The 12,628-nt window shown below is 41.1% G+C and overlaps 1 protein-coding gene across 1 annotated transcript in view; it reads right to left on the minus strand.

The window, feature by feature from the left end:
• LOC130556632 (contactin-4) overlaps positions 1-12,628 on the minus strand; it is an 86,584-nt gene that overhangs the window by 29,881 nt on the left and 44,075 nt on the right. Inside the window, exons 2-4 of the mRNA XM_057337820.1 lie at positions 9,177-9,326; positions 625-751; positions 372-547 (exon numbers count right to left, since the gene is read on the minus strand). Of these exons, the coding sequence (XP_057193803.1) occupies positions 372-547; positions 625-751; positions 9,177-9,237 (364 nt within the window). The 5' untranslated portion in view covers positions 9,238-9,326. The remainder of the gene's footprint in view (positions 1-371; positions 548-624; positions 752-9,176; positions 9,327-12,628) is intronic.

A 12,628-nucleotide genomic window follows, 5' to 3' on the forward strand; every position in this document is an offset into this window, starting at 1 on the left:
GAACAGCTGTCTAATCAGATGAATAATATAATTGTTTTAATAATCTTCTTTATCGTAGATGTAAATAATTATTCAAGGTTGTTTAGAAAATATAAATGCATTTTTGACGGTTTTAGGCAGGCACCGCTTCAGATTCGCACATCTGCTAATGGAATCTTCCAATTGGTAAAATGTAGTTGTCAGTTAAAAGCATGTCACATCCAAAAGAAGAAATGTGTCTCATCCACTAATGGACCAAATGACAACATGAAATATGAACGATAACCTAATGGTCATTAAACGCATTATGCATTCAATTTACTGTGTAATACACTGTCCAGATTTTATTTTCCAACAATCACATACTGTACAAACGTTTACACTTTACTTACACGCAAACTCCACTTTAGCCTCCCGGCTGAGGATGGTCCCAAAAGCATTAGACGCGATACACTGATAAACTCCTCCGTGTTTCGTTGCTTGTGGGTTATTGATCAATACGTTTCCTTCAACAAGCCTGTAGCTGATGTCCATGTCAATGTCAAGATCTTTCCTGTTGAACTTCCACCTGAATGTAAGACATTGGGTGATTCTACATGTCATGATTGAAATTGTGAAGTAAACGTAGTATTCAAACGTTCATACCTGTAATGTGGTGGAGGACTCCCCTTGGCTTTGCAGTTGATAAATATTTTGTTGTCTTCACCGCTCAACGGAAAAACACTGTCACTGGGCTCCTGGGTAAACACCGGGCCATGTCGAATAATTCTCTCTAGAATAAAAAAAGAAGAAATAATAATAATCTGGAACATAAATCTGGATTGTAAAACAGGTGTGAACGCATCAGTTCCACATTCCGTTTAATGTGCATGTTTAGTTATTTCCAGTTCCAGCAAACATCCTACACTGAGCTCATTAGATCAGTAACGTAAACACGTGCCAGACAGCAACAGCTTTCATTTCCCCTCCCGTAGCAGATACCATATCAACATGACGTCTTGCCTTTGGCAGGCCCATCATACGCATGGCGGCAGCGTGGCTAGGTCTGTTATTTCAGTTGACTGCTGCCAAGACACCAATCCACCTCTCTAATTACCCCATGTTGTGGTAATTACTCCAGTGAAATGTATCATTTCTTAAATGAATAAATACGCTTTCGGAAGCACATCAGGTCCTTTACAGGGAAGCAAATTGTGCTTTCTACTGTAACAGAAAAATACATTGTTATTTTTCCTACCTCAATAAAACTCACCTGTGAGTTTTACCCCTTTCTCTCTGGGTGAATGATTTTTTTACAGGTCTGTAACCTTGACAAGGACAAAAAAACCTCCCTCCCACATCATCAGGCTAATGGAAGTGTCCGTTTGCCCTGGGTGAGGGCCCTTGTCTCCACACGCTGTGGGAGATTTTACCGTTTTTCTTTTATCTTTTGTGTGCCCTTTGAATGATACTGTAGGAATTAATGAAGCATTTCGAGCGAGGATGTTTATTGTGAGTAACACAGTTTTACACTGTTGACTTGACTACAGGAAAATTTGTCATGTATAATCTCTGCTTCTTAATAAGTGAGCGATGTTTAGCATACATTGTAGTGAGTGAATGTGGTGACTAGACTGTTAAACAGTCATATGCATGTCCTATTGTAGTCGATCTAAAGGGGTGATGGTGTTCATAACAACGATGATGATGATGGTTATTATTATTATTATGAGGGTAATAAAAATATATGGCACAATGGGCAGCCAGAAATAGTTGGCAATATATTATATGGGTTACACACTCAATTTAACTGATATTGTAAATATAACTAATATTTTGCATAGCAAATGTATAGTTTCTTATTTCTTAGATTAATGTAAGTGCTGTGCCATTTTGTAAGAACGTAAAAAAGTGCTTGGTTGTTTCAACCCATGGGTAAAATATGCACAAACCCAACCACCGGGTTTAAATTACCCTACTCTCTAAGAAATGTTGGGTTGTTTTCAACCCATGGTTGGGTGAGAAAGGGACAAATCCAAACGTTGGATTAAAGGTCTGGTATATGAAATTTAGCGACATCTAGCGGTGAGGTAGCAAACTGCAACCAACGGCTCACTCCACCCCTCCACCTCGAAGCACTATGTTGGCTGACATAGGACAAAGATGTTGTAACATTTTCACTTCTTTGCCCGAAGAAGATAACGTATTTACAAAATGCGCTCTGTAGAGCAGTTTGTCCATTTAGGGCTACTGTAGAAACAACGATGAACTTGATGCAAGGGGACCCACACTGTATGTAGATAGAAATAGCTCATTCTAAAAACATAACGCTTCATTCTGTAAGGTCTTAATACTCTTCTGAAGAGACATAGTTATGTATTTTATATTGCATTTCTGTCAATAGATCACAGCATTTTTTAGAGTAATGGTATTGGCTAGACATTTAGTCAAATTAATTATCTGAATGTTACTATTTCACTTTTTTTCAGCATGTCACTATCAATTATCATCACAATCAAATCTGCTTTAAACCAACAAGAAATTAATTGTCATGCTGCCCAATCAATTATTTACAGCAACTAAATACCGAACAGCTTGTCAATGTCTTACAGTATGACTTAAAAAAAAGCAAGACAAACAAAACAAAGCTGTTTTCTTCAAATAAGGCATCTGTTTCAGAAGATCTGCCAGGTTGTTAGAAATGTGGATTTGGCCTCCTAATGTCCTTTGTACTGAACAGCCACTGCCCTTCTATCCGAGGCTGTGCCCTTGCACTCTCCAGTAAAGCTTTCAGAATATCAAGCTGTGCAATCAAAAGCAGACCTGTGGCTTGAATAAAAATGGCCATTTGAGTTGGCATAGTTACTGTAGCACAACAACTAAAATAACTAGAACAGTGCCGATGAGTGGGGTACTTTACTTAGTTTAAATAGGGCACCTGCCTCTCCAGACTTACTTTATTCCTTACATCCAAAAATGTGCTGGGAATTCTTTGAACCATAGGAGAAATAAGCGCTCTATATGGAAACAAGGAATACTTTAAACACTTGACTGCTGACAGGGTGTAATTATGGATAGGCTGGATGTTGGACACGACGGCCGGGGGGTTTAGCTTCGCCGTCACAAGTATACCGTATGTGCACAGAATAAAGACCAGCGTTGGGGAGTAATTAACTAAAAGTTGCGACACTTAGCTCAAGTATGTTTTAAGCAGCGTGACAAAATACTGCAGCTTAATCAATAAATAGCTGTTTTTTCAACAAGTAGTTGTGTAGCATGACGATATGCTGCAGCTCTTTAAATAATGCGTGCAAGCTTGCAACCAAACAAGCCGAGGCAATGCATGTACTACTAGTCTCTCGAATAGCACTGAAAAGTCAGATTTATTCTCAGAATTTGTTCATTCAGATTCCTTTCATCCCTGTATTGAGCTTGTTTTGTAAAACATCTCGGTTACGACTGTAACCTCCGTTCCCTGATGGAGGGAACAAGACGTTGTGTTGAGAGACAGACTGGGGGTTTGATCTTGAGAACCTATCGTGCATACGGGTATAAAAGGGAGGTGGCGTCGGCCATTCACTCACCCTTTGGGCTGAGGAACCTGAGACATCTCCCGGAAGCATAAGAGGAGGAGTGACAGGAAGGTACGACGAGAGAGTACCACTCAAGGTCTCCTCGTCCCGTCCAGGGGCCAGACATGGAGATTTCAGAGGCCTGGCTTGGGGTGCCACACCGTGCCCTTCCCCTGTGACAGAACGTCCTTCGTCAGGGGAATTGGCCAGGGGAAATGTCTTTAGAGCCACCAGGTCTGAGAACCAGGTCTGGTTGGGCCAGTAAGGCGCAACTAACAGTGACAGGCAACATACCGCTTCGACCCGCTGGCAATGACCTGGCCGGGGGGGTCGGCCCATTGTTACTCTCATTCCCCCTGGCTCATCCTGTCAGGGCCGCTCTGTCTCCTAGGCGGGTTCCCAATGGGGTAGAAGCCCTCTCCCGCGGGGCTCTGCATCTCTGGCCAGCCTTTGCTTGGAGGGCCCCAGCACCAGAGGGGCCACCACGGGGGGGGGGGGCGGGGCAGCTGGGGGGCAGGCTGCGCTCAGGACCTCGATGATCGATAGGTGGCCGGGTCACGGTGGAGCAGTCTGCTTCTTCACCATGGAGAACCTCCGCCATGACCTTCGTCGCACGAGCCGCGAGGCCCGGTGGCGGTGCGCAGCCGGATCGGTCTTCCCATCAACCAGATCTTAACGCTTTGACTTATGACCCGATGGGTCGCCATAGCATTATGAACCTGATGGACCGCCATAGCGTGGAGGGCGGAGGCAGTTTAACCCACAGCATCGTAAGTCTTCAAAGACTTACATGCCCTAGAAGGGAGCCTTGGTCGACCCCTCCAAGTGGCAGCGTCTGTGGTGCACCGCAACTGCACATTCCACCTGGGGGACGTCGACATATCACTTAGCTGCCCCACCGTCCAGGGAGGTAACAGCTCCTGAGCCCGTCAGACAGGAGCACACCGCGAATGGCATGTTCCCATCTTTGTGAACTCCTCATGCACATGCAGGTCCCGGCAAGCATGGCCGTCATCTCTGAGTCGCCTCGTCTCGGCTCGACCGCCCGGGGGCGGGAGCTCCAAGGGGTCTCCGCATCCGATGCCAGGAGGTAGCTGTCCGACGTTATGACAGAAAGTTCGTCCCCATCCCGTTGTCGAGTCTGCCCGCTATAGGACGGTACACCGCCGGCCATCGGGGACGAGCCATCTGAGCGTGCCGGGGCACGGATGGCCCGCCAGCCGAAACTGGCGGAGTAACATCCATGGGAATCCCCAATCACCCCTGCCGCTCTCCGGAGCAGTCGACCTCGCCGAAGCGGCAGTCGAACTCGCTCGGGAAGCAGACGGGGTTGCGGCTACATTCCGGAGAATGTAGCCGACCATGACCGCAACACCTTAATCGACGAGCCCTGCCACTGCATGCTGGAACCCCAACATGCAATACAGGTGTCGTGCCCGCCGGACTCTGGGCAGTATTTTAGATCTTTTTGTAGCAAAATAAATATTAATTAATTAAGTTTTTGCTAATTCATTTGCAATGCTAATTTTATTAATATTAATTTATATGTTTTATGGATGTTGTTACATTTTATATTTAAAGTTTATTGTGTTTGAATAATAAAAATGTATAATAATGAATATAATGAAAATGAATAATTAAATTTATAATATAATACATTTATTTGTTTTAATTAATTGATTTTAACTTATATTATATTATATTCATTTAACTTTTACATTATTATATGAATATACATAATATTAAATATTTAAATCCGTTATACAACCTTGCAAGAACAATACTGTAGTTATGTCGCAACTGACAAATCAGAATCTAGTATTCCAGAAAGCCTAGTAATATTTTTTATTTTTTTTGCTTTAACATTATGAGTAGATTTCAAAGTAGCTTCCCCAACACTGATGTAATAAAAATTGTGAACCACTCACATTTTTTCCACCTTTCATTCGCCAAAGCTACAAATAGAAGTTTGGTGCGTCAGTTACAAACAAACAGAGCGTTTTGGTGGGTTCTTATCAGAACTAGTACTGGCCGCAGATAGACTCCGCAGATAGACTCCTTGTCGTTGGTGACTTTAACATCCACGTAGATAACGTTACAGATGCCTTAGGAATGGCTTTCAAAGACACTCTTAACTCCATGGGCATTAGTCAACATGTGTCAGGACCCACTCACCTTCGTAATCATACTTTAGATTTAATACTATTTTACGGTATAAATGTGGACGACGTTAAAATCCTTCAGCAGAGCGAAGACATTTCGGATCATTATCTGGTATTATGTTTGCTTCACTTGCCTACGGCTGCAAATAAAACTCATTGTTACAAATATGGTAGAACAATAACTTCAACTACCAAAGATGCGTTTCTCGATAATCTGCCCGAATTGTCTCAAATCATGAGAAATAACGTTGAAGATCTTGACATTACCACTGAAAATTTTAATTCCACCTTCTCGGTAACGCTAGACAAAGTTGCTCCACTACGTTTAAAGAAGATTAAAAATGGCAGCCCCACACCGTGGTATAATGAACACACTCAGGCTCTAAAGAAAGCGGCCCGAAAAATGGAGCGCAACTTTAAGAAAACTAAATTAGAGGTATTTCGTACAGCATGGAAGGATAGTATTCGAAAATACAGGAAAGCCCTAATAACTTCTAGATCCGCCTACTTTTCATCACTAATAGAAGAAAACCAGCACAACCCTAGGTTTTTATTTAACACGGTGGCTAAATTAACAAAAAATAAATCGTCAGTGACTTCTGATCCTGTATATCAGCATAGCAGTGATGAATTTATGAACTACTTCACATATAAAATCCAAGATATTAGAGAAAAAATTATAACAATGCAATCAGAAGTGAAACCCGCTGAACAAACTAACTACAGCGCCCTTAAGGAGAAAATGCAATTATTTTATACCGTAGATCAAGATGAGCTGTCTAAAATTATTAGATCATCTAAATCAACAACATGCATACTAGACCCTATACCTACAAATCTACTGAAAGAGATGCTCCCAGAAATTATAGATCCTCTTCTTGGTATTATTAACTCATCTCTGACATTAGGACATGTGCCTAAAGCATATAAGGTGGCTGTTATAAGGCCCCTTGTCAAAAAACCCCAACTCGACCCTAGAGAACTAAGGAACTACAGGCCTATATCGAATCTACCTTTCATATCTAAAGTTCTGGAAAAAGTAGTTTCAACTCAATTATGCTCCTTCCTCCAAAGGAATGACATCAATGAAGAATTCCAGTCTGGATTTAGAGCATGTCACAGTACAGAGACTGCTTTGATCAGAGTTACAAATGATCTGCTATTGGCGTCTGACCGAGGTTGTATCTCGTTATTGGTGCTGCTAGACCTTAGTGCTGCATTCGATACCATTGACCACAGCACACTCCTACATAGACTCGAAAATTATGTCGGCATTAAGGGAATAGCTTTGAAATGGTTTAAATCTTATTTATCCGACCGTTTTCAATTTGTAGCAATAAACAATGAGGTGTCACGCAAATCGCAAGTCCAGTACGGTGTACCACAGGGCTCAGTCTTAGGGCCTCTGCTCTTCGCATTATACATGCTACCTCTAGGAGATATAATAAAGCGACACGGAGTTAGCTTTCACTGTTATGCTGATGATACTCAACTTTATATTTCCTCGAAGCCTCATGAAACACAGCAGTTCCATCGAATAATGGAATGCATAGTCGATATAAAAAACTGGATGAGTAACAACTTTTTATTACTGAACTCGGACAAAACGGAAGTGTTACTTATTGGACCGAAAACTGCTATAAGTAACAACCAAGAATACTGTTTAACTATTGACGGATGTTCCATAAAACCCTCGTCGTCAGCAAAGAATCTTGGCGTTCTATTCGATAGTAATCTGTCATTTGAGAGCCACGTCGCCAACACCTGTAAAATTGCGTTTTTCCATTTTAAGAATATATCTAAACTACGTCATATGCTGTCAATCTCAGATGCAGAGAAGTTAATTCATGCATTCATGACATCAAGACTAGATTACTGTAATGCACTGTTAGGTGGTTGCCCTGCAGGCTTATTACAAAAACTCCAATTGGTCCAAAACGCGGCAGCTCGAGTTCTTACACGTACAAAAAAGTATGAACATATTAGCCCGGTTCTGTCAACCTTGCACTGGTTACCTATAAAGCATCGCGTTAACTTTAAAATCTTGCTTATTACCTATAAAGCCTTACATGGTTTAGCTCCTCAGTACTTGAATGAACTCCTTTTGTATTACAGTCCTTCACGTGCATTACGCTCTCAGGCGTCCTGTCAGTTGGTAATACCTAGAATTTCAAAATCAAGTGCAGGTGGTAGATCCTTTTCCTATCTAGCGCCTAAACTTTGGAATAGTCTTCCCTGCACTGTCCGGGAGGCAGACACACTCTGTCAGTTTAAATCTAGACTAAAGACGCATCTTTTTAATCTTGCATACACTACTCTTCCATAATATAAATCTTCAGAGGGTTTAGGCTGCATTAGTTAGATCAACCGGAACCAAAAACACAACTGATGTACTTGTTGCATCAAAGAGTACAGAACAGTACTCTACTCTCAGCCAGTCTTGTCTCATTGTTCCAAGGTTACCACAGCGAGCAGGATGCAGTTCATGGCCTGACCTGATGGTAGAGCGGAGAATGGGAAGTGGGGACCTGACAAGAGCTGAGATGATAGAGCTGGATAAAGAAGGACGCGGTCTCTTGACATGTCTTCACCACAAAACTTCAAATGCTATTAGATTATTAATGATAATCTTAAACTATAATTTATTTTATTATTAAGTTTATTTATTTTATTTAGCCTTGTTGTGCAAGTTCTCTGGAGCTTGTGCAGAGGCAGCAGCTTTTGCCAGAGGGGAACTGGAATCCCCTGGTTGGGCCTGGGTTCTCCTGAGGTTTTTTTTCTCGATTAGAGTTTTGGGTTCCTCGCCACCGTTTGCATACTGTTTTTGCACTATCTGCCTGACCGGGGGGGCTGCTTTAGAATCTTAAAGTTTTACTTAATTAATATTGCATATAGGAATTTATAATCTGTTATATTTGACCTGTGCTTCTCTCTCCTTTATCCTAAATGTGTGCTCTCACTGAGCGTGTGTGCGTACTTGTCCGTGTACGTACGTGTGTGTGTGTGTTGTGTGTGTGTGTGTGTGTGTGTGTGTGTGTGTGTGTGTGTGTGTCTCTGTGTCTGTGTGTGTTGGTGCGTGTTGTGTGTGTGGAGTGTTTTGTGTGTGGGTGTGTCTGTCTTCTGTGTTTTCAACCTTTTCTTGTTTTTGCAGGTACAACTTTGATTGTTTTGCTTGTAGTCAATGTGTCTCCTGTACAGCTGCTTTGTAACAATGAAAATTGTAAAAGCGCTATATAAATAAAGTTGAGTTGAGTTGAGCGTGCTACAGAAAAAGTTGGATGAAGTTCCTGCTGAAGAGGAAATTGGGAACTGTGCCAAGACAAATGTCCTGCTGGGGCAACCGCAGGAGCTTGTTCCCAGCATGCATCTGTCTCTAGAGGAATGTGAAAATGATTAGACGGAGGCATGAAAAGCCAATCTCTCAGCTGAAGTGGGGACTATGCAGAACAGGTGAGCTATCAAAGCAACTCGGGGGATATCGTACCTGCAAGGCAGCTCTTGAGTGACAACAGGATTAAGAGTTTCCATGGCAACAACATCTTCATCTTCCAAGGTCACAGATTCTTCTTTATTTCCATTCAACTGCAAGTGGAGCAGACTGTGTTCTTCCTATGTAAAGTCAGCTTTGTTAGCTCTGGAATTTCAAAGGGAGAGAGAAAGAGAGAGATTAGAAACAAAAACAGCATAAGTGAGGAGAGCGGGAGGAGATGCAACTTCTGAAAAATCTGTAGAGTATTAATAATTTATCCAAAAAGTAGACACAGGACTCAGTGCCTATATGCTCCTGGCCTGCTCACACTTGATCAACTGCAGTGTGGATACTAAGGCTATGCTCACTATATCTCCCACAAGTCAAGGAAATTGGGAGGACGAGATAGACATGCAGAAAGCGAGCGAGCGAGTGAGATATTGAAAAATCCTCAGTGGCTTACGGCAGCAAAATTCAAACAGATATTCCTCTGCCAAAGGCAATGTTTGGATTGTGCTAAAGTATTGGTTCTACACACTTATGGCGGAAAACGCATGTGATACATTTACAAACCTGCAAACGTATTTCATTTTCAGCCCGGTGTATCTCCGGACAGGATTATGATTTGATAGGCGAGGTGATACACTTAGAAAGGCAAGCGAGTATGATAGAAGAGCGAGAGAAACAGCTATACCCTCCCGCTTTTGAGGCGTCTGGGTGCAATCCATCCACCTCACAGGAATTCAATACTCTTTAAAGCACATCAGAGCTGTCGAATACCCACTTTAATTTATGAGGGTCAAAGGCGCTGTTTTTGCTTCTACAAATTATGGGCCCTGGTGGGCCGGGTTGTTTATGTGGAGCGCTGTAGCAAATGGGGGTAATATTTTTGACATTTCCGAGTGCAGGACACATTGTGGTTTATGAGTAATACAGTAATACTAGGAACATCACATTTATGAGAATAGGCTTTGAAAAACATCATAATACATCACTCCCGAGGAATTAGGAGTTACCTGTTGGAATGAGTGTTTAGAAACATCCTTTACATGCAACACCAGTTTTATTTCATTATTGTTCATTACAGTCTATAAGTGTTCTGAAGTAATAGTATCATTATGTCAATACAGGATTGAAGCATCAGTAACGTTTCAAGTGTCAGTACTTGTTTAAACAATCGTTTAGTTTTAAAGCTACAGCATTGTTTTGAAGTGTCAGTATTATTGTTAAACAACCAGTATTGTTTACAAATGTCAGTAATGTTCGTAAACCGTATTATTTTTAAACAACCAGTATTGTTTACAAATGTCAGTAATGTTTAGTAAAGAGTATTATTTTTAAACAACCAGCGTTGTTACAAATGTCAGTAATTTTTGAAGCATTAGTATTGTTTAGAAACAAAAAAATATTGTTTTTTAAACAAAAAATTTGTTTAGAAGTTTATTAACACTTTTTTGTTTTGTTTTTAGTATTACTATAGATCGTTTGCGCGTCGGGACTGCAGTTAACACTGTATAATAATCGTATTACATAACGATGATCATTTTATTAAATAAACAATTTGTTGAATGGGTCCTGTAGTTCGGTCGCATTTAAAGAAACCAAATGGTACATTGATATCTAGCGGTTGAGCTTGATATCGCAGTCTAAATTCAAAATATTGGAGAGACAAGTTAAGCCAAGCCAAGTAATAATTTACAGGCACTCTATTGTTTGTGAATGTGTACAGGATGTTAAGGTCAGTCCACGAACGCGCGCATGTGCAGTAACGTTTGTTTATGTTGTCACTTTGAAAACGTCTATTAGTACTGTTTTATTGTTTTGTCTTGTTTTAAAAGCATCAGTATTGTATAAGAATTGTTTTGAAGGGTCATGGTGTTAAACTTTAAGTATTGTTTTAAAACTGCAGTATTGTTTTGAAGTGTCAGTAATGTTTTTCAATCATTAGTATAGTTTTTTCAGTATTAGTATTAGTATTGTTTTATAGTTTGGCCTTATTTTTTAAAGCATTAGTATTGTTTTAAAGTATAAAAATTGTTTTGAAGGGTCAGTATTGTTTTTTGTCAGTGTCAATTATTTTTTAAGTGTCGATAAAGTTATTGAACTATGTTGTTTTAAAGCTACAGAATTGTTTTGAAGTTTCTGAGATATGTGCCCACATATGGTGCCAGTGCACTTGCGGCCCGATCTGAGTTCGATTCCTGTCTCAAGCGTCATTTGCTGGTCCCTCTCCCCGTCTCTATATCGAACGCTTTCCTGTCTGCTCTCCACTGTCCTGGTATTAAAAAGGCAAAAAGCCCCTAAAAAAAATCATTATATCATATATTGTTTTTGAACTATCAGTATCGTTATAAAGTGTCAATATTGTTCCTCAGCCCTTTTGCAACTGTAACTAACTTCTCTGATTGGCTCTTGTATCATCAGGGTGCATTTCACCCTGATGATCGTCGGGCAGAAAATGAAAAGATCTGACCATGGTAGAAAAAATGACTGCGGATCAGGTCTGAGATGGGGGGAGAGATTAAATTAGATGAGATTGATTATGTTCCTGTATTATCTACTCCAAGGGACCGCGAGCTTTGACCTTCAAGTCCTTCGTCATTTCAGTCATCTCTATCGATTTGGTTTCCGTTTTTTTTAACCTCCTGCCTTCTTTGTTTGTCATTCTGTTCCAGCGGCCCACTATGAGTCTCAATCAAGTCTGGGAGGACAGGTCAATAGCCGGATATTTGTTTGATGTCTTTCCTTATGAGATGTATGAGGGTGATCTATAACTGGAGAGTATGCGAAACGGATGATGAAACATTAGCTGCGCGATGGGAAAAGAAATTAATTTGACCTGCGGATCTGATTTTCAGCATGCTACCTGTTTTCATACCTATTCAAATCAATGCCTCCAATTCTACCTCAGTGCACCGATGTCCTTTACGGAGCTTATATGCTTATATTAGTTAACTGATATGTATGTTGCCAAGACTTAATCATAATTTAAAAGGAGGTTAAAAGTACAAATGACACCTATTTTCAGGATGCTGAAAAAAAGCTGCAAGGTTGAAGATCCGCCTCCATTAATACACTTCCTTATGAAATCGCCATCCCTCGAGGAAAACAACATTAACAACCCTAAAATCATTGTCCTTGGTTGTACTAAGAAGCGCGTACCATTTGTAAAACAATCGAGAGTTGGTGGACTTCTGGGACAGCCGGTACGACCATTACAATCTATTTTCACGAGATGTCTAACAAGCCCTGCAAGGCTCAAGTCATTAACATGGCACGGTGCGCAAAAATGATCAATGCTAATTCACATTTTCGTCTCGTCAGCAGTCCCCCCTCGCTTCGCGGAGAGGTCAGCTTACTTTTCCACCTGCGTCCATCAGACATTTCAAAGACAGCCAAAGCCCTCCTCGGAGCATGATCTGGCACAATAAAACGTATCAAACCACGCTTCTGGTGTCTGTTTTAAA

This window comes from Triplophysa rosa, linkage group LG7 (assembly GCF_024868665.1).
Source record: "Triplophysa rosa linkage group LG7, Trosa_1v2, whole genome shotgun sequence".
NCBI classification, from domain to species: domain Eukaryota; kingdom Metazoa; phylum Chordata; class Actinopteri; order Cypriniformes; family Nemacheilidae; genus Triplophysa; species Triplophysa rosa.